At 40.6% G+C, this 23,731-nt stretch overlaps 1 protein-coding gene across 1 annotated transcript in view; it reads right to left on the reverse strand.

The window, feature by feature from the left end:
* MBOAT2 (membrane bound O-acyltransferase domain containing 2) overlaps positions 1–23,731 on the reverse strand; it is a 93,530-nt gene that overhangs the window by 33,601 nt on the left and 36,198 nt on the right. The window contains exon 4 of the mRNA XM_033055694.1: positions 1,538–1,633. Within this exon, the coding sequence (XP_032911585.1) occupies positions 1,538–1,633 (96 nt within the window). The remainder of the gene's footprint in view (positions 1–1,537; positions 1,634–23,731) is intronic.

Raw genomic sequence — 23,731 nt, forward strand, 5'->3', positions numbered from 1 at the left:
ACGTGTTTAGACCTGCAGAAATCTGAGCTACTATCAAACCAGAGCCACATCTGAAAGCAGTACAGTCACATTTGAGTAATGGTGTGCTCAAACTCTACTAATTGTTTTGAGAATGAGAACAACAGAGCGCAATTACACTGTTTCCACAGTCAGCTCAGAACTTTGATCGCTGCCAAGGTTGTACACTTTGGCCCTACAGGGAACTAGAAGGGACAGCATTTGGATTACAGTTTCATTAGTAATGGTGAAATTAAATTCAACATCAGTAAATCTAGTGTCTTTAGGCATATGACTTTGTTGCAAGCTCTCATTATAGCCAGTGGAGATGTAGTCCATAGAGTCAGGGCCATCTGACAAGTGACCCAATTCACACTCAGGTAGATACTTAGTGGTGGGTCAGCTGAAATGCCCTCCAGGCTCTACTGTCCACATCAGTCACATCTCTGCTGACAAATTGGAACTTGAATCTCTGGCTTGAAGGCAGACACTTGGATGTAAAGCAAATGTAGAAAGATGTTTCAGAAGGTAAGATAAAGATGACACAAAAGATGAACTCAACCATAAGAGCTTTTGGCTTCAGCCTGCAAGTTAATTTTGTGAACTGCATGTCTGTTACCAATAAAGACTGAGAAGTAACAAGGCTAACAAGCAAAATTCTACCATAGGTTATGCTAAACTACAAAGACCACTGCCACCCACAGTACCCCTGGAAAGTATTTAAGCAGACTAACAAATACTCTCAATTACTTCCCCCCTAGAATATACAATCTCCTTTAAATCAACAAAAGCAAAAAGCACAATCACAATAGCAAACTTGTTTGTAAGAAATGTTGTGCTTCAGTTCTCTATGTCTGCAACAGAAAGAAGAATTACCAATATGGTTTATTTTTATTTTTCCCATTTAATTCTGTTTTGCTCCTATACAGTTCAAGTTAAATATAGGTACAAGTTCACGATATAAAATGAGGGCACACAGCAACTGAACTTTCTGTTTCCAAGGTCTCCGTGACTACCTCAACATCCAGGTGCCTGTCTCCTTAGCTTTCTCCTTCTGGAACATCTAACATAAAATGAAAAAAGAAAGAAGCTAAAAGCTAAATTCCATAAAATGTTCAGATTTTCCTCAAAAAGTGGTATCAGATTGTGCCAGGCAAGCAAGTACACCAGACACAATTTGAGGTTCATCATGCTGTCAAGGATGGTAGCAGACACTTTCATGGAAAAATCAAAGAGAAAAAATTCCCATAGCCACCAAATCCTTTATGCCATCCAGACAGGAACAAGAGGCAACAGATACCACATTGTTGGTTCTAAAAAGAACAGCTGTTCACAAAAATTCTCTGTTTGTATGATCAAATCATAGTTACTTATATATTTGCATGTGTGCCAATAGGCACATACACACTCAGCTTTCTCCCAAAGTTTTAAAGGTTCACACAATTGATTTTGGGGGTGAAAGTGACCAATAAAAAAATTCCCCACAACACCTAAAGCATCACTTAGGAGGAAAAGACAGAAAGATTGTTTTTCTCCTTACCCAGAAAAATCAGCAGAGTACTGTCCATAATCAAAGATATAGACCCTAGTAATTTGGCACACAGTGAGGTATCCTAAAGCGAAAACAAAGCAATACCTGGAAGAAAAATAGAGAAAAAAATTGCAATTAAAAATCATAAACATTTCTCCACTGAATAAAGTACCTTTTCAATAGAGTTTAGCCTCCAATTATTCCTACAAAACATTACATAATAGGAATCTGTAATTACACTTTTATTCTGCCTGAGGTTTTTTGGTAATGTTTATTCTATGCAAGCACACACTTTATTATTTTAAAGTGTGCAGTACAACAACATAAATTCTATTGTCAGTAGGCAAAATATTTTCACGTAAATAAAGCCTACAGTTTATAATTGTAAGCTCCGCTGTAAAAACTGGAAGACCTATAAAGAGAAAATTAATCTGTTAAAGGTTTTTTTTCCTTAGTTTTTGTAGTTCAGAGTTAGTTTTTTATCTGTATGAGCACATAAGTTAGGAAAATGATACATCAAATAATTCCCATTGCATATACTGCTATGCATTCAAAATTCACTAACACAAATTGTATTGCTGCTGTTTTCAAAGGAACTGGAAAAGACAGGTAATTTTCAAATACACATGTTAAAACATATCTGAGTAAAAAAGGAACAGGACACTTTTTGTCTTCTGTTAAGTTGATCCTGAGCAAAGGTAAGAAAAAAGACATATACAAACTACCTTATAAAAGTGTTATATGTATGATAAAATTAGTTTTACATACCATTTTCTCAACAACACACTAATAAGAACTGATTTGCCAGTACACCTCACAAAATCTGCCAGATATTCTTTGAAGTCCAAAAGGACAATGAATGCCAGCAGGAACTTAACTAATCCTTTGGACTTTAATGTATGAACTACACAGTCTTTATTTCATTTCCACAAGCCTGATGTGCAATCCCTACAGTAGACTGTATAATGTATCCAAAATCTAGTTAGAATGAAAATATTCATACAACAACCTGAAAATCACAGCCAGGACTGGATTTAGGTCCTGGAACTAGTGAGGAACACTGCAAGACAACCTTGGAACATGACTTTTTTTTATAGATAAATATTTTGCAAAAACTTGTTAAAATAGGAAAGTCTAAGGTCTTTGAAATTATTCTTCAATCTGACACTCACTACACAAAACTTGCAGTTTAATCTTTAACTGAAAAATGTGCTATATATAAACCATATAATATTTTAAAGCATCCAACTTTGTAATTACAGATTATCTTATATACCATTAAATTACATGTGTTTTGGTGAAAAAATATTTTTAGAGGGTCTGTTTTAGCAATAGTTTATTTTCTGTTTTCATTAACATCCATAATCCAGAATCAGTATTATACTGGGTGAGTAACTGGTACAAAAGTGCTTGTAGTAAGAATACACTGGCACAGGTTGCCCAGAGAGGTGACAGATGCCCCATTCCTGGAAACATTCAAGCTCAGGTTGAACAGGGCTCTGAACAACCTGATCTAGGTGAAGATGTTCCTGCTCATTGCAGGGTGGACTAGACAACCTTTAAAATTCAATCCAAACTAATCCACAATAAACTTTAATAAACTTTAGTCATCATAACCAACATGGTAGAGGTTTCTCACAACATTCAGTTAATACCCACACTGAAGTTAAAGTGCAGAAATGGAAGAGAGAAAAACAAAACAACTTATACTTCTTGATTAGATTTCAGTCTAAAACAAAAGCTGTCTTCTGACAGAGCAGTGAAATTGGCTGCTATGTTGCACTCACCAAACACAACTATGAATCTTAACTATCTTCCAGCTACATCAGCCACAGTTCCAAGTTACACACAGGCTGGAAGACCGTAAATTTTTAATTGATGAGTAAGACACAGGAACTTGCAAATCATACAATGCATGGGTTCAACTTCCAACTGCATCTCTGCACTTTAGTCATGTCACATCACATCCCTTGATGATGAGAAATGTCATTGCATCAGGCAAAGTGCAGTTTCCTCCCCTAAAGAAACTTAAAAGGTTTATGACAGCTTGCATCATTCCTGTAGTCTCTTCTGCAGGTTTGTAGTGCAACTTGCTGATCATCCTAACTCATAAATCCACCTTTGCTTAAAAAAAAAATCAAATAAAATCTGAAAACGTTTGGAGAACTTTCTGAAGTACTCTCAGTGAAGTTTCTTACTCTCTTCAGTGATTCATTCACCAAAAACCTTCCTTCAATCAGAAAATTAAGTTTTGCAGAGCTCAACCACATCAAATTTTATCCAACTACAAAGCTAATTACAGGCTGCACACAAATGCAATAGTTTTACCCAAGGCTAAAGTTTCCCCAACAGCAGAAAAGTAATTGGTCTTAAAAGTCAATGTTACTCTACTTGCTTCTCACTGGATAACGTTTTTGTGAGCAGAAAGACAAAAGCATTTCACACTGAACATGAACAGCTACAAACAAGTCACAAGATTGTTATTATCACAAGTAACTTTTACACAACCTGACTAGTAATGAATACTGTATTATGTAACAGAAAGACACAAAAACATTCATTTAAAATATGTCTGAGACTAATTCCCAGGATCTTTGTCAATACAACTTTATCTATCAACAGGTGCAACAAATTCAGATATATCTGGAGACACCGTAGCACATACCAGAGAGCAGAACACAGTGATACATTTAACACCTGATTAAAAGTTAAAAAAAACAAACAAACAAACAAACAATGCTGGATAGCCTATTATATAGAAGGGCTTTTCTTGTACAGGTATTCCATGCAATATTTCAATTCCTTACAATTTTGAACTTCTCAGAACACTAAAAACAGTATGTAATACATTCTAACCATAAAATTTTATCTTTCCTTTAAAAAGAAACATATCAAGTAAACTACTCAATGTTTTTTAAAAGTATATTCTTATATATAAATGAAGTACCTTAAACTGCACACATAAATATTACAATATATAGAAAATACTAAGTAAGCAGCCTCTCCATGTACTTCTTTACAGAAGGTGTTCATCAAGAAAACATCTGTTTAATTCTAATTTTTAAAAGAAGGTAAATTAATCTCTTCCTAGTAAATAATGTCCTACTCATTATTTTTATCTAGTAATTTTTTGCCAAATAACATTAAACAACATGCATATCAGGAATTTTTTACCTGCATGTATACATATAAAACCAAAAAGCATAATTCTATCTACATGTGTATACACACACACAGAGACATACGAGGTTTGGTTCTTTCCCATTACATAAACTTTCTTCTAGTCTCCAAACATCCCGATGGAATTTGATACGCATTTCCTATTACACTTCCTACTGCTAACATTATGTAGAATGACTCCTGAAACTCCATGTCTGCTAACGCAGAAAACTTCAGCCTCATCCCTGGACCCCTCTTTTTTTATTGTCCTCACAAGTTTAGCACAGCCAACACAACATTCACACCAGCATTGCTCACTTCAGTGCAAATTGGTTGGATTTTGTTTGAACAGCTTTTTTTCCTACAGGCAAAGCATTTTTATCCACTGTCACCTTACAAATTCACTCCACATGACACAGCATCACAGTTTAACTCCAGCTGGCATCCACTCCCTCACTGCTTCCACCATACTCCCACCACCCATGGGGAAAGGGAGAAGTGGAAAGAAGAGCTGAACCTTATGGGTTGAGATAAGCACAATTTATTAAGTGCAACTAGAAATAACAATAATAATAAATATGCTAATACTGATAACAATAATTGAAATTACAAGGAGAGGTTCTTGTAATAGAACAAGTAATAGAACCCAAGAGAAAAGTGACGCCCCGTACAATTGCTCACCATCTGCTTACTGAGGAGCAGATGAGTCCCCTTCCAGGTAACTCCCCCCAGTTCATACACTGACCATGACGCTCTATGGTATGGAATATCCCTGAGTCCAGCTCAGGTCAGCTGTCCTGGCCCTGCTTCCTCACAGCTTCTTGTGCACCTCCTCACTGGCAGAGCACGGGAAACTGATGTGCATCTGACTTACAGCAAGCATTACCCAGTCACAACCAAACTGTCAGTGTGTTATCAACACTACTCTCATACTAAATCCCAAGAACAGCAATGCACCAGCTACTAGGGAGAAACCATCCTGCCTAGCACATCATGTATAACTGGGGGACATAAAAGCTCAGACAAAGTCTCCACCTCGCCCAGGATCAAGAACTGTGTCCTCCCCACAGCCGGAGCTCAAACACAGATGCCCAGAAATGCAGATGAACAGAACAAGCACAGAAGCTGCTTCCCAGTGTTCTCCCACACTCAAACAATCAGCACTTTATAGACCCAGATTCAAGACACATTATCCATGTATTTAATAACTCTCAGCATACTACACCACTACCAACTTCTGGCTCCAAAGCACACCTTTATCTTTACCACCCTCTGTTACTCCAAATACACTCGAGAAAAAGCTGTTAAGTTCAACATCTTCAGCATAACTATACAGAAATTTGATAGAACTGAATGAGCCAGCAGAATCTACTTATACAATGCTGCCACATATTTAAGAATATAAAGATTAAATATGTGGTTTAAAAGCAGAACCCCCATCTTTTACCCATGTTCCTCAGAAATTTGGGGTAGCTAGTCAAGAAAGAACATCCACAGGTTAATTCTAGAGCTTTGCATCTGTTGATGAGCAAGTTGAGTAGCAGGCTAACAATCAGTCAATGTATGTTTTTGCATAGCAAAGAGTGGGATTTGCATTTCTATTTTACACTTTTGGGGAACTCAGCATCTCAGTTATAAAATGTATGTTCCTACTGTACCTCTCTCTGTGTTTGCACAAAATGCAGCAAAAATAGAACGGTGACCTTGACAAAGGCAGGCTTTGAGAGATGCCATAACAGCTTCTGTTATTTTAGGTTCTTCTCATGCAGTAGAAGGACAACAGCACAATATGCTATTTTGCTGGAAGAAGTTAAATAAACCAATCAACACAGGGTGCTTTTTTACCAGTTAGTTGGCACACTACAGATTTAGCCATGAAATAAAGGTTCCATACCCAGTCAAGATCTACTTCTTCCACTACATCACAAAAAAGTACTTTTCTTTAAATGTGTAATTATTCTGTTTCAAAAGGCAGACCTAGACACCATATAACGTTATGCTGCCTTGATGTTTAGAAAAGGTGACAGAATAGCCTCTGAGTTTTTCCAAGCCCTGTGCTGAAAGCTGCTGCCCGGGTTTGCTTGTTCATTTTTCTACAGGTTATGCCAAATAGAAAAAAAAAAAAAAAAAAACAAACTAAAAAATTAAATTCTTGCCTCTTAGGTCAGACCTGAATTCTTATTAAAACATAGCTACATTAATTTTTTTAATTCTAATCATCATAATCAGTTTGCATTGTTCACACAGAGAAAGTCAACTCTGTGCAGTTAGAACATACAATATCTGCTTACAAAACTTGAAATGGAAAAATGTACAGTAAATTCACGAATACAAGCCGCACTGAGTATAAGCCGCATCTCTGGGTGTTGGCAAATATTTCGGTTTTTGTCCATAGATAAGCCGCACACGAATATAAGCCGCTTTGTCGTTCGCAGCGAGGACCCGCGTGCAATTAGTAACAGAACCGCGGGAGGGCGGGGTTTACTGGCTGAGCTAAGGCTGTGCAGGCTCGGCCCGCTAGGGGCCGCTGACGGGGCCAGGTGGCCCAGGCCGGTGCTGCCGCACGGGGCCGGCCGCCGCTGCCACTGGGCTCGGTCACCCCGGGTCGGCGCTGCCCCGCGGTGGCAGGCAGGGACGGAGCTTCCCCCACTCCTACGGCAGCGGCGGCGGGCGGGGACGGAGCTTTCCCGCGCCCGTGGCGCCGGCGGCGGGCGCGGACAAAGCACCCCGCCTCCTCCCCGAGCCGCGGCAATGGCGGCGCGGGGCTCCCGCCGGCTCCCCGAGACGCAGCAATGGCGGCGCGCACTTCCCGCCCCCCCCCCGGGCCGCGGCAATGGCTGCGCAGGGCTCCCGTCGGCTCCCGGAGCCGCGGCAATGGCGGCGCCCCCCCCCCGTCGGCTCCCCGGGCCGCGGCAATGGCGGCGCAGGGCTCCCGTCGGCTCCCCGGGCCGCGGCAATGGCGGCGCGGCCCCCCCGCGTCCTCCCCGGGCCGCGGCAATGGCGGCGCCCCCCCCCGTCGGCTCCCCGAGCCGCGGCAATGGCGGCGCCCCTTGCCCCCCCCCCCCCCCCACCTCTCCTCCCCGGGCCGCGGCAATGGCGGCGCCCCCCCCCCTCCTCCCCTGGGCTGCGGCAGAGGAGGGAAGAAGAGAGCTCTCCCGCCTCTCTCCCCGCCCCCCGTGCTGCCTGCAGGGAGCCAGGGCAACACGGTAACACTGTAACAATTGCGAAATGCCGGCTTTTACTGGCCGGTGCTTGGCTCGGCACTCTGGCTGGCACGTCTGGGGTTGTAAATGTCAGAAAATTAGTAATATATTAGCCGCACCCGACTATTAGCCGCACTTCCGGGTTTCCACCAAAATTTTTGTCAAATTGCTGCGGCTTGTATTCGTGAAATTACTGTACATCAAAAAGAAATCCAAAGTGCCAAAACTAAGCATCTAATTCTGCATTCATCCAGCACAAGCCAACAGAAATGCTGATTAGAATTAGCTTAGTTTCAACTATCTGAGAGCAGCAAGGTAAGCTACTCTGCCCCAAACTGTTGTTTTTACACCAGAAAGAGCAGCCTGCCTATTTATACAATTTGTTTATGTATGTATTATTGACATACATAATTGGTATTTCTTAGGAAACTGATCAGTTTTATGATGTAAACAGTAACAGCCTCAAGAGTGTGTGTGCCTCTAAAGTACAAGCAATATTAATCCTTGTGGCCACTCAGAAGCCTCTGATTCACACACTAGTCTGTCCCTTCTGATTACTTCAAGTGGATATTCAAAATGCATTGAAATAAACAATAAATAAAAAGACAAAACCAGCCTATGAGCCCATTTCCAGAAAAGGAAGCATTCATACCGCCATGCTTTAGTAATAAGCAATCTATCACCTTCCACGCATTTTCAACCTTCAGCTGAAGATTTTTGGGTCTGACAGCCATTTTTAATAACCCTCAGCATTTACAGTGGTTTGCCTGTTTGTTTACTGCACATCAGCTGCTGACATTATCTCTTGACTAATGTATTTTGATGTTTTGCTACATAATGGCAACATAATGGCTGGGTAAAGTAAATCTTTACCAAGCTAAATTAAATGATTGTTCCAGTTATAGCTACAGGCCATATTCCAAATGCAACATTAATACATGACAAATGCAACACAGATATTCTTGTCAAAAACACATTCAAAAAGACTTTAGATCTTCCACATGAACCCTAATATTACATTCTCTTGCTTTCCAGCCACTCCCCCAGCTCCCTTGAATTCTGGAACATCTCAAAGTCAAGGAGACTAGCTTCACATTCTCATAAATGAGATAAACATCATCTAAAACAGAAGACAGGCAGGAGGGAGGGTGCTTTCATGTCTCCCTGGAATGGAAGAAACATATTGTGTGATTCATTCTTTCTATAATACTCCCAAAGGAGCACAGAACTGGGAAAGGTGTGAATAAAAAAAAAATTATTTGATCCCCTAGAAAACTCAAAGCTGAGAGCTGAAGTTGACTAGGTCCAAAACGTATTGTTAAACTGAGGTGAGACATGAAGGGTCACTTAAGTTCTCTCTCACTTGAAAAACCACATTGTGTCATATCAACCCCTATTTCTGCAATCACTTGAAAGTATAACAGTAAACAACGCAGATAAGAGCACCAAGTCTGACCTTTGCATTTGAAAAAGTTGACAATACTAAAGAACACTTAAAAACACAAAGAAGAAGGCCTAACAGCTGCAAGACAAAATCTGTAAAGGCAGAACTCCAGTGCTGGAATCTGCCTTACAAAGTCCTGATGAAGGAAGTAGAATCTTGAGATCTTCTGACAAAAATGAGTACTCATAACTCAGAGAACAAATAGTTGATGTGCTGGTGCTGTGAATTTTCATCTGTTCACTCATTTTTCTGCATAATATTTGCCTAGCTATAGGATGTTTCAGCATCACAGCATGCATGCAAGTGATTTTATGCTTCCTCTTTCTTTTATGTGATACATAAGTAACTGTTCTGCAAACACCAGAACTGTACCCACTATCATTAATTTTGCAAACCAGCAGAAACCCATAGACCAGAGTCAGAAAATAGTCTCCTATTAGGAGTTTGGCAGCAGCACAATTTCTGAAAGTATCTTAAGGTAATAAAAACATCATTGACAATAATGGGACTACTGCAAGTGCTATCTTAAAGGACAGGCCTAATAGTCATAACAGCTCAGTAACAGCAAACTAAAACTGCTAAATACAAAATATTTTGTAATAATTCTATTTCAGTGGACCAGTAAAAGCTTTATACAAGAACTCACAGGTAGTTTAACAGTGCGAGCTCTCCAATGGCAAAACAATAGCAAGGTCAATCATTAAACCTATCACTGCTGTTAACTCACACTTGGCAAGTATCATCTTGGATGAAGATAAGAGGGAGCTGTTATTTCCATTCACCCACTCATCACCCTGCTCCAGCTACACACCCTCTCGTGCCCCATGCACACCCCCATGTTCTGTGGGGAAGGAGCATCAGCTGCTTCAGCCCTCCAATCTCTGCTGCAGCCTCCCATCTTTGCCTTGAGATACAACACCTGAGGCAGAGGACCAGTATGGCTGCAACACTGCCAGGAGAGAGGAGAGGTTTGCTCAGTCACGAGGTGATGCCAGCTGGAATTTGTGTTCAGCCAGCCAGGAGACATTTTCTGCATGTGTTAAGGATGGCAGCAGCTGGGGAACACACGGGGTATGATCTGCTGAGAAGGTGGTTGTGCAGCCAGAATCAGTACACAGGGCAGCCAGCAGATTAATAAACAACCCAACTCCCTGCAAGCAGCATGCAAAACAAAAGGCCAAAGGAAGCAAACTCAGTTACAAAAACCAAGCATTTTAATGATTCCAAGACCAAAGGAAAGCCAGGAGTTTGTGCTAACAACCTAATATACAGCTGCATTTTCTTTTAAACCATTTTTCAAAACAAAATGCCCTTCAGAGGTATTTTATCAGAGGGGATGATGGTATTTATATTCCCCCACCCTACTTCTTGCTTTGCCTCTAGGAAGGAATCAAACAATTCTTTGTTTTCAGCAGGATACTGAATAAACTGCAAACCCCACAGCTGGTCAGACCTGCATCAACACTGCAGCCCTACACCTTGCTGAGCTATTTACATCTTGCAATCAGACATACATTTCAAACAGCACAGTGGCTGCAATAAAACACTTCTGAAACAAGTAAAACCATCCCTGAAAAATAAAATTTGCTTAAAACACAGCATAAATGAAATGCCTGATTTTCTCCAATGCTTAGCACTCCTCTAAGCACAACCTATCCTGCCAGATGACTTGTTTCATTTCTGTCCAATCCCCACCCTTCAGCTAAGTTAAAGCACCACTACAATGTCCTATCCTCTGCATCCTTTAATCAGTGCATGCCGATGTATATAACATCCACATGATGCATCAACGTCACCACTGTCACAGTATTTGTCATATGGTCCTGCAGAAACACACGCAGAGACCCAAATCAGCTGTTTCCTGCTGTCACTCAGAAAAAAACCTGTGGGTAGCTCCATTTTCTTTGCTCAATGATGAAGCCTGACACAGGAATAGAGGATGGTAACTTCTATTTTTGTGTAGACTTTTCTCCTGCATGTGAGGAACACTAATAACTATTTCTGGGGGTGAATTTAAGATACTCCACAAAAAAAGGATGATACACAATACACAAGGAACCCATTATGACAAAGCCTTGCATTTATTTTTGGAACATTTTTCATGCTTCCAGTTAGCAATGGAAAACCAAACAAAAACAACAAACCCCAACAAACAAACAAACAAAAACCACACACGAAAAATAATTCCACAGCAACATAAACACCTACTCAATGACAGTCCAAGTCATGGCACAATCACTTAGGCAAGTGACCTACTTCAACCACAGGTAAACAAAATTACACAAAGACATATTTATGATCTTTAAATTAGAAAGTAACTACGTTGTCCAAGTATGTCTGCACATATTATACATATTTGTATTTCTATAATCCATACCTTTTATATTTTTGATTTATTGGAATACTGTCTTGATCCTATTTCATGCATATTGAAACTTAGCAGCACTGTTGGCCTACCATACTGAACTGAGTGCACTCTGGTTTGTCACCTCCTTGCTCTTCAGTGGAGACTAACAAACCACTCATGTTTGTAATTTTCTAATATGCTTCAAAAATTTCCTTTTAAATGCCCAGTGCAAATTACCTTACAATGTATTAAAAAGAAGAGAAATTTTTAAAATTAGAGGGGCTCAGGTTATTCCAGAAAAATTAATCATATGACCTGTCTGTCCCTCACAGTAAGTTGTATGAAGTCAACTAATAGATACTTTTGGGTAGATTTAATATATGCTAGTGGAAGAGGCTACATTTCTATAAAAATGCAGTCTTCCTGTCAATGCTAAGAAGAATAAGGAACTTCAGGTTGTTCATCAGTTATCCTTTGAGATAGGAGATTAAAATAATGAATTATTCACCTATATGTATTCCCATATTACTGCCATTTGTCTATCACTCCTCATCAAGATGTTCCATTGCCTTACTGAGTTATTCTCTCTTGTATTTCCTAACGTAAGAACTCACTATAGACCTCAAATTTCAATTCATTGAATTTACATAACAGAGAAAAGCCATTTAAGATTCTCTGAAGAAAATAAATAATCATCAACCTTACTTCAACAATGTCTTTGTCACAGCATTCAAACACTTTTCATACTCACTATCTGGAAATTTCCTCATGCTGCTGGTTTCTTCTGTTTTGTACAGGTAGGGATATGACCAAACACAATGAGCCATCCTTTATGCAGATTAAGACCTCTTTTTTCCATCACAAGCAGGGTATCCAAACAAATGAACTTCTCACTCCTAAATCTTTTGCAACACTGATTCATCAATGAACAAAACCTTCTGCTGCTACCAAGACTATCTAGAGACAGCAAGTTACACACAAAGAAGGCATCTGCAATCATTTTGCTAGCTCAAAGCTTCCTTTGTGAAAATTTTTATTACTTGAGTTTTTATCTACAGGTAATACAAAAGTCAAAAGAATTTTAAAGAGACATGTATGAATTTTAAATTTGAACTACAAAGAAGAGACTAAGATGGGAGCTCATCTTGAGTTGTACATTTCATATTTGGTACTATTCTGAATCAGGAAATATGCTCAGATTTCTTTTTCATTACAATCCGAGCTATTACAGAGTGAAAAACTCAGTATTTATTAAAAGCCAAGTATTATCAATTCAAAGTTTGTTAAACTCAGAGCAACAGTTTAAAAAGTCATTTACAAGAAATAGCTTATTTTTTGTTTATAGCAAAAAATACCCATTACATAGACATAGAAGTAGTTTACTATGATTACAGTAGCAAAGGTCCCACTGCGCATTAGACAATTCACTGTAACAGCACTGAACAGCCAGCACAGGCAGGCAGAATCAAGGAAGAGAAGTGGACTCCAGCAGCCTGGGAAACCTATCACAGACTCATCATATAATTACAAACAGGTGGTTTAAACCAAGATCCACAAATGCAGGGTTCCTCTTTACACAGCTGTTCTCTAGGCATTCAAATTCCCATTGTATAAATCCACAGAACCTTGATATTGAGTTGCTAAATTTACAGAGCTATTTCAATCCCTCTGACTGCCCCATCTATATAACACATACAGAAACACGCGGTGCACAAGAACATTCTGTGAGCAAGTGTGTTAGAAATTACAGTTCACTGAACTGAATTACAGGATCATAGAACAGCAGATTGGAAGAGACAAGAATCATCTGATCCAACTTTTCCTGGCAAGAGCAATCTAGACAAATGGCCCAGCACCCTGTCCAGCTCAATCTTTAAAGTGTCCAGTATCGGGGAATCCACCACTACACTGGGGAGATTACAGTAATTTCACGATTACAAGCCGCACCGTTTATAAGCCGCACTTCCAGGGTGTCGGCAACTTTTCGTTTTTCCTCCATAAAGAAGCCACACCAGATTGTAAGCCACACTTTCATTCACAGCGAGGATCCACGAGCAAGTTTCACAAAGTTGCCAATTAGTAACAGAATCGTGTGACCACGGGGTTTACTGGCTCGGCCCTGCTCGGGGCGGTTGCCAGGGAGCGGCCCCGGTCCTGCTCGCCGCTGCCGCTGGGAGGCAGGGGAGTGGTGTGCCTGCCGGTGGCGCCGGGAAGCAGGAGAGGGGCTTGCCTGGCTGCTGCAACCGGGAAGAGGGAGAGGGGCGTCCCTGGCCAATGCCGCCGGGAGGAGGGAGAGCGGCGTGCCCAGCCAGTGCCACCGCCGTGCCCCCCAGGCCGCGCTGCCGCTGCGCCGCCACTGCCCCGCTGCCTGGGGCCGGGCGGGCTCCGCCTCAGCTCAGGGCTGCTGCTGGCTGGGACTTCCTGGTTGGGAAATTTCCAAAATTTGCTCATATATAAGCTGCTCCTGAATGTAAGCCGCACTTCCGGTTTGGGAGCAAAATTTTAGTCAAAATGGTGCAGCTTATAAGTGTGAAATTACTGTATTCTAACGCTTGATTGTTCTAACTGTGAAAAATGTTCTTATGTCTAACTACAATCTTCCCAGGAGTAACTTGTACCCATCATACATCATTGTTTTTTTCCTTTTTTTCCAAGGAATCACATGAAGTCTCCATTTTCTCTGTAGCCACCCTTTAAAAACTGGAACATAGTGATAAGGTCTCCTCCGGACTTTCTTTTCTCAAGACTGAACAAACCCAGTTCTTTAAGCCTTTCCTCATATGGCAAGCTGGTTCTTTTACCTTTTTTGTGCCCTTCTCTGAACCCTCTCCAGCCTGTCCACACCCTTGGTTGCAGAGCAGGGACCAGAACTGAATACAGTGTTCCAGATGTGGCCTGACAGTCACTGAACAGAGTGAGCAATGACTTCTTTCTCTCTGCTGGTGATGACTCTGTTGACCAACATCTGTTGGTTTTCTTTGCTGCAGCAGCAGAGTGTTGAGCTGTTGTCCCTCAGGGCCCCCCGGTCCCTTTCCCAGAGCTGCTCCCAGACAGGTAGATCCCAGCCTGTGCTGCACTCCTGGACTTTGCTCTTCCAGGACCTTACACTTCCCCTTTTTGAACTTCACAAGGTTCTTGTCAGTCCACTTTTCCAACCTATCCAGGTCTTTCTACAGGATGACACTCTTCCAAAGTCTTCTACTTCTCGACTCAGTTTCATCCTATCTTCCAGATAACATTTGAAGATATTAAAGTGCACAGGGCCCAATATCAAGCCCTGGGGGACCCAATTTGGGACAGGCTGCCAGTTTGAAGGAGGCATCTACCAGCACCTGGCTGAGAATGCAGTTTCTCAGCTACTTCTCCACCCACTGCACAAAGCACTTGTCCAGGCCATCACACATCATTTTATCTAGGAAAAGGCCACAGGAAATGGTATTGAAAGCCTTGGAGAAATCCAGGTAGACAACATTCACCCTTCACTCCCCATCAAGCAAGCAGGCTGTTTTCCATAGAAGGCAATCAGGTTTGTCAAGCACCATTGCTCTTGGGGAATCCATGCTGGCTTTTACTAATCACATGCTTCATCCGACTTTGATAATCTGCAGAAGGATTATATAGAAAGAGATATTTTGCTTTCCTAACTGCATCTCTACACACCCTGGCAATGCCCTTGTAGTTTTCAACAGGTGTTCATCTCTGTTACAGTTCTCTTTTGGTTTTGAATACATTCAGAAGCTCACAGTTTGGCCAAGGGACTCTTCTCTGCTTACTGCCCTCACCTTTGAAGGGCATGAACTGCTTTTGTGCTTCCAGGAAAACGTTCTTGAAAAACTCCCAGTACTCACTAGCTTCTTTACCCTCCATGGATGCCTCTGAGTTCTGAGTGAGCTGAGGCGGGCTCTTCTAAACTCCAAAGTTTTTGTCTCAGTACTGCCTTCAGCATGCTCAGCCAGATCCCAAACACCACAATATTATAATCCCTGCTACCTATCACTATCACCACCTAAGGATGTCACTAACTGAGCTATTACAGAACAGCTTTTGAGCAGCAAGCCTAGCAGTGCCTCACTCCTGGTTGGTACATCTAACATTTGTATGAAGAAGAAGTTCCCTGTGCATTCCAGAAACTTGATCAACTGTTGTACGGTTCTTCCAACAAACGTCTGAGTAGTTGAATTCACCCATAACAACTTCAGGTTCTGCTGACCTGAAGTTTGCTTAAGTGACTTAAATGTTCCTTCACTGCCCCATCATCTTGGTTTGGAGGTCAATGGCACACGTCTACTGTTAGACTCCCCTTGGAGACAACTCTGAGCTTCACCCAGAAGCATTCAAAAGGGCATGATCACCACAGATGACTATTACACAATCAAGGTTCTCCTTAACAGAGCACAACTCCTCTTCCTCTTCTTCCCTACCTATCTTTATAAATCAGCCTCTACCTGCCCATCATAATTCTAGGGACACATGAGCTGGTCCACCACATTTCAGTTATTTCTATGACGTAGTAACTTTGTGGCTGCACAAGGAACTCCAGTTTCTCGTGTTCCCTAGCTGGACGTGATGATGTGAGCATTGCCACTTTGGACCCAACCCCTCAAGTCCTTCACTTTAAAAACTGCCTCACCAAGTTGGTCAGTCTGCTGTCAAAGATTCCCTCACCTCTTCTAGACAGGCGGATCCCATTCCTCCTTAACAGATCATAGTCATCAAAGAATGTCCCATTGCCATAAAGCCCAAATACTCATGATGGCATCAACCACAAACTCAGAAGTTAACTCACATCATACATCTATTTCTGGCTGCACCCTTTCCCCTAACCATCAAAATTGAAAAACATACACCAATATTTTTCATTGGGAGTCCCAGGGCTCTGTAGTTTCCCCTGATTTTAGTTTATGCTGAACTGCTTTATAGTCAGTATTATAAGAACACCTAAACACTAAATTTGTCTGCTCTCCAAAAGTTTTTGTTAGAAAGGGAGTAACATACTTATATATTGTGTTCAAGTTAATCAAAATCGCTAATTTTCAGATAGAAGTTTTAATTTAATCCTAAGCATGTGAAACTCTACACTGTAAGCCTTCAAGCCTAAAAATAGTGTGATTGCCAGTCAGCCAGAAATTTAGAATGCATCCAGAAGCTCCTACGCTGCACTTGCCAGGAATGTCAAGACTTTGAAAAATCACATATATTATAACAGTCAAGACAAACTAATCTGTAACACAAGCACACAGAGCACACTCTGATTTTTCATTATTGTGAAGCCTGGGAGTATCACTGCAGTTCAGCTTCCTTCTGTATTTTCATTATAAACCAAATTTGAAGAACTGTTTCAGCTAAATGTGCATGTCCTGGTCTACATGCCTTAAAAAATAAAGTTTAACATGTTTGGGGATTATGACACTTAGTAGTGACTTGAGAATATGAAAGGAAATCAGCAGTATCTTTTAAGTAAACAATTTCATACTGTTTGGTGACTGAAATCTAGAGGTACCCACAAAATCTCAGACCAGAGTAATGAGAACTCCATGAGGGGTTTGGATCAGATGTATTTTATTTATGTGAAACAAAACGTGGTGAGTTTATGTGCCTGTTTTGTCACTAGCTCTTTAATTATGTTTTCACAATGTGAATAAATTGCATTGGTTGTTCTTTAGACCACCACGTACTCATTCAGCCAGGGTTAAATTTCAATTGCTATAGAATACTTGGAATGCTAGCTTTTAAGTAACTTATAATGCTCTTGCGCTAGTAATCACTCTTCTCCCACTTTTAGCTGTTGAAAGTGTTGAGAAAAGACTCCGTAAAGACATTACTAGTCTGAAAGCATATTCTATTTAGGCCTTTCTATTACTTGGAAAATTTCTATCATAGAATGGGTCAGGTTGGAAGAGACTACAGTGGGTCATTTGATCCAATCTCCCTGCCCAAGCAGGGTCATTCCAGAATACATGGCACAGGATTGTGTCCAGAGGACTCTTGAATATCTCCAGTGAGGGAGATGCCACAGCCTCTCTGGGAAACCTGTTCTGTGCATGGTCACTCACACAGTAAGTTCTTCCACATGTTCAGGTAGAACTTCTGTACATCAGTTTCTGCCTGCTGCCTCTTGTTCTGTTGGTGGTATCACCAAGAGCCTGGCTCCATACCCTTCATAACCATCCTATAGATATTTATATAGATTGATGATGTCCCCTCCCAATCACCCCAAGGTTGAATAGGCCCAGTTCCCTCAGCCTTTCCTTCTAAGACAGATTCTCCAGACCAATTTAGTAGCTCTCTGCTGGACAAAGGCATAAGTTAGAAAAAAATTTGAAGATGGAATGTTTTCAAACTTCTGCTGAGTGTTAGGGCTAAGTACTGTTTGCTGTAACACCATTTCACATATAGTCTTATGCCAGCACACACATTTGAATTAGAAAGAGGTAACAGGAAGAAAAAGGTTGGTGGCAGTCTTGTAAGAAGACAACAGAATTAAAAGCAAGCAAACAGATTGAAAGATTCATATTTTGTTTTAGTGATTTCAGCTGAATGCCAGAACCTTGTCATACTTCATCTCGGGAGATGCAAAGATAACAAGTGTTGACTGAGAAAGGATGGGAAAAAAAAAAGACAGAAGCCATTATGAGAAAAAACATTCTACTTGAAGCACCATCAAGTGTAAAGGACAACTAAAAGAGGCAGATGCAGTCCTTTTGCAATTCAGAGAATTATACACTTAATAACTACACACAGTCTTAGACCTTTCAGTTGATGGTTTATTGAAGTATCTTAAGTCTATATGAAGCTTTACCATACAGATCAGATATTTTGATTATAATTGAAAACAGTACATAGGTTAGCCTTCAGCTGTTAGTCAATTAAGATCAGTGACACAGCCAAAACCATCAGCAGTGCACCCTCAATTTATTTGTGCCTTTGCCAGAAAAGGTATTTTAGGAGACTGTGAACATATTAGCAGACCTCTAGCCTAAACTGATTATTTTAACAAGACACAGACATGCTGCACTTCTGCAATGACCGAATTAGTTTCTCAAATTATTTCAACTGTGAACCAACTAAGCCTGTGAATACAATGATGTATAAAAAAGTGAAAACACATATCTCCTATAAAATCTACAACTGCAAGAATAAAGGGACAAATATATTAATTCAAAGGCATAGTTATTTATCACGGCCCAATCACACTGGATCACTGCAAAACCATGAGAGCAGGTTTACAAGGCAGAGAGGGAAACCTTGGACAATCAGAACTGCTGTTAAGCAGCCCACAGCTTTGTCTTGTTAGCCTCAGAGATGTTTTATGAAGTGGTAATTTTAATTCAGTGTGGATGATGGGGCATCGGGTAGGTTTTTGTTCTCAAGGTCCACCTCGACCTTCTATAGATCTACTCCTAGCTGATGACCTAGCCTGAAGGAGAAAGCGTAGAATGGCAAGGGTTAACCACAGCCAACAGGACAAAGTCCCGAGTAACCTCATCTGTCCCCACCACTGACCCTGTTTTGAGCAGGAGGCTGAGTAAGAGACCTTGATGTCCCTCATTCTATGAATTTATTCAGTTTATTTATTGTTAATTTTTAAGATTAAATGAGAAAGAAAATAAGCAATTTCTTTTATTAAAGCTTGCCATCACATCATAATATATGTGCATTCTAAATATAAAACAATAGTGTTTAACAGCTCTTTGTTCCAAAACAAGTTAATTTTCCTCAAATAATCCAAATCCTTCCTAGGACTTGTAAGAGGGGAAAGTTGCACAGAAGAATACCATGGATACAGGGTGAAGCAAATCCTACTGAAAGAAATTATATTGCAGCAATGGATACTGGACTACCACTAAGATGTTGCCACATGGGATAAATGTGTTAATTATACTTTTGCACATAGTTTAATTTGTACAGTACCTATATATCTCCACACAGCAAGTTATAAAATATTGCTGCATTTACAGAATTGTACTAATAGCCTCTCACTCTAAAATGCCAATATTTTAACTTAATAGTAGGAACATGTACCTCCTACACAAATTTGTAATTCCTAAAATGTGAATTTAAATAGCAGATTCTGTTGCACTATAAGCATCACAGTTAAGTCAGATTTCTCTTACTACTCTAGCCACAAAACTATTTACTCCCAAATTCACATTTTTAAGTTATAGAGGCCTATAAGAGCAAATGTGTCATTTCAACTTCTAGTACAGGTGGCAGAGATTGTAGAAAAAGAAGAGCATTTTATTAAAGACACCAAACATTTGTAAAGTTAATTTGAAATAAATACCTAGAATAAGACAGGGAGTATCTGAGAAGAAAGTTATCCAAAAAATAATTTACTTTAATAACTACAGGTTCCAACAGTCACTACAATTTGCTGTGTGAAAACTTGAGTAAAAAAGCCTCCATATGTGAATGACCCAAACTGCTTAGTCAAAGAAGGACTGGACTCATACAAAGCACCCAGAGTTAACCACAGTTTTAAAATTATGTGTCTGGTTCACACACTCTCCTTTATGCAGTTTTTGAGAATTGTTTTAAAAGCTTTTAAATTTTTTTTGAGGGGTTGAGGGAGAACAGACACAAAAAGGAGGAACATGAGACAATAAAACAAAACACACACTTCACGAGAACTAGAAGCTTAAATTCCTAACAGAAAAATCTGAGAGCAAGTAGGGCAGCCAGAACAAAAAGCACATCCCTCCCTTTGTTCATTGTGTCCTTGGCAGACAGACCCATACTTCCAGCCAAGTCTAGTATTTTCTGAACAGTGGCAGACTCTGCTCAACCACCCCAGTGCCTCAGAAGCTTTCCCTGTCCCCTCTGAGAACTGGCTGCCTGTTCCCAGCTCACCACAGCCCTGCAGCCCCTCCACGAGCCCTGGGCATCTGCAGCTTCCTCTGCAACTCTCCTTTAACCACACTTCAGCAGTCACCCAGTCCTTAACCCCTAAGCAAATCTCATGGGAAGAAACAATTTCTACCTCCACCTATCCTTGCCTTTAAAAGAAAAATACTATGCACAATGCCTTTTGTTCACTGCTATTGATTTTGATACTTAGGCAATTTTTAGGTTTTACATAAAGGATGAAACCCATGGCTTTCAGAACAGATACATCAGAACCAGTTGTGAGAACCACATGGCACAGTAGCTCAGACTAGAAAACACCTGGTTAGAAGACAAATGTTACTTTCATAGTAAAAAATGAGTGCTCCATTGGGACACTCACTAAAAAGGCAAAAACCAGGCAGTCGTAAGAAATAACACCAGGAATACAGCTCAAAACAATCAGATTAGAATCAATAGAAGTGATTACCAGAACTCAGTTTAATGAAAAACATTTTCTGACTCTTGGGATCTTCCACAAAAGCATCCAATCTTGATTTTGAAATACATTTAATTGAACAACTTGTTGGTTTAACCATGGAAATATGTCTGTGCTACATCAGAAACCAAGATGAACTTAAAAAATCCCCCTTTAAAAGCCTATCTCCAGAAGACTTTATTTATCTTTGTTCCTTACAGTAGGAAACCATTTTAGATCCTGACACCTGCATTTGTAAACCTTCCAGAATACTTTCTCTTCAGTAAGGATACTGAGGCCCTTCCTGGCATTTTTCTAGTTTTAGCCCCAGGAACATCTTAGAAAATGAAAACCTATATTTCCACTATGAACTGAGATAGAAGCAAACACCTGCCCCTTTTGAAAGGGGAATTTTAAAAGCAATTTGGATTTACATTCTTCCTCAGGGAAAAAATTAATAAGCTGACTTTTCTATGATGTTCATATACATCTCCATCCATAGCCAGAACTAGGTACATCCTTACAAGTAGGTACATGCTCAGGGCAAGAGACTACCACGAACAAAAACACTTATTTTTAGAAATGAGCAGTCCTGTTGAACAGGTCAATCTTAACTCCTGCTTTTCTCAGCATTAGGAAGATGAAATCCAGGTTTCCATCCTAGATCCCTTCCCAGTCTCCTCCCCACTGTGGTACAAGAGAAATGCAGTTTCTCCTATGCAGACAAACAGCTTTAGGCAGATGTTACATCTCTTCTAATTAACTTCTGTTCAAGATAGCCAGCTCAGATGTCCACAATATCTCATCTGAATTTTCCACACCTATTGTTTTTTTGTTAATTTATCTTCTCCACATGTGCAGTACTCCATGTGAAAAAGTCCTTGACACTGTGCCCATAATTACACCACATCCCAGCCATATAACAACATTACATCCTCCCTGTTGTTCTCCACTTCACACAGTTTGCTTTACAAAGCTTCTCTTGGAGGTCATCCATGACATACAGATCCCATTCCTAATTTCAAGCAATTGTATTGCACGCACAATTGAACAGCCTCCACTGAAGTATGGATTGTTGGCTTTTTCAGTGTTGAAACAAGTCATCTTTTTTTGCTCATTTATTCTTTCCTGTTAGTTCTGAAATTCTGCCAGTAATTCAAGGGAGGTGACATACTCCCTATACAGCACTGCATAATGCTCCACACCTGGAGCAGCAGGTGCAGCTCCGGCCTCCCCAGCAAGAGGGAAACATGGAAATAGTGGAGAGGATCTCAAAGGCCACAAGGATAATGAAGGGGCTGGACTTTCTCCCCTGTGGGGAAAAGCTGAGAGAGCCTGTTCAGCCTGGAGACAAGAAGGCTTGGGGGTTCCTCACTAATGTATGTAAATACATGAAGGGAGAGTACAAAGAGGATGCAGCCAGGCTCTTTGCAGCTGCTCTAAGTGACAGGACCAGAAGCAATGGACACAAACTGAAATACAGAATGTGCTGTGTCAAACATTTTGTTAGAGTGACTGAGCACTGCCACAGGTTGTCCAGAAAGCTTGTGGAGTCTTCCCACCTTTGAGATACTCAAAGCCATCTGGGCATGGACCATGGCAATATGCCCTGGGGGGCCTGGCTTGAGCAGTGGGATTGGACCAGGTAGCTCCACAGACTCCTTGAATTCTATGTGATTTATTGGTGTCTTTTTCAGATTACTAATAACCATAATTGAGTTGTGCAGTTTCACACAGAAACAGCTTATTCCTACTAGCTTTCTAGCAGAAGGTGACAATTAACAGCAGCCCCTCCTCTCTAACAAATGCTTAAACCTTAAGAGCAATTCACAAGAAGCTGCTTTTGAACCATCTTTCCTTCCGATAGTCACAATGCATTCAAAAACCCAAATCAAATAGCCTGTAAATTATAAAGGCAGTATGGACAATTTCAGAAAACAAATAGAAGATAAGGCTCAGAAACAATCCGGAAAAGCAGGAGCTGATAAATCGAAATACAAGTAAAATCCTAAGATACTAAGCTGAATTATGTTTATTCATATTTAATAATTATCTACTGAGAAAAATTTAGCATGGGTAAGATTTCCTTGAAACTGGAAAAAAAGGGCTGGCTACATTTCTTTAGAACATTGTCTTTAAATGTAGAAAGGGGAATTTAAAAAAAAAAAAAAAAAGGCAAAAACCCTTGAATGTGAAATACTATAAAAGGTTTTGTTGGCTTTCTACACAGTATTTATTTATAAACACCTAGAAGGTAAATAGTGCAACTCAACTGAAACAAATGCTTGTCCAGAACAAGTACAACTTGATTATATGACTGCAACTAACAGATGTGGCCTGCCTGCCACATAAGCGTGACTGCCATCCATGATCAAATCTATCCTTAGCATAGCCAGGGTGAGGAACAGCTGGGACAAAGTTAATTTTCTCCCTCGTAGCTGGCACAGTGCTGTGCTTAGGATATAATGACAATAATGTTGATAACACACTGAAGTTTTAGTTGTTGCTGAGCAGTGCTTACTGCAAGTCAAGGACTTTGTAGTGTCTCATGCTCTGCCAGTGAGGAGGGGCACAAGAAGCCAGGAAAGAACATGGCCTGGGCAGGTGACAAACTAGTCAAAGGGATATTCCATACCACAGAGCATCATGCTCAGGATAGAAACTAGGGGGAACTGGCTCCAGGGACCAATCACTGCTAAGGGACAGGCTCATTGATCAGTAGGTGATGTGCAGTTGTACCATGCATCAC

The sequence above is a fragment of the Catharus ustulatus genome, chromosome 3, assembly GCF_009819885.2.
Source record: "Catharus ustulatus isolate bCatUst1 chromosome 3, bCatUst1.pri.v2, whole genome shotgun sequence".
NCBI classification, from domain to species: domain Eukaryota; kingdom Metazoa; phylum Chordata; class Aves; order Passeriformes; family Turdidae; genus Catharus; species Catharus ustulatus.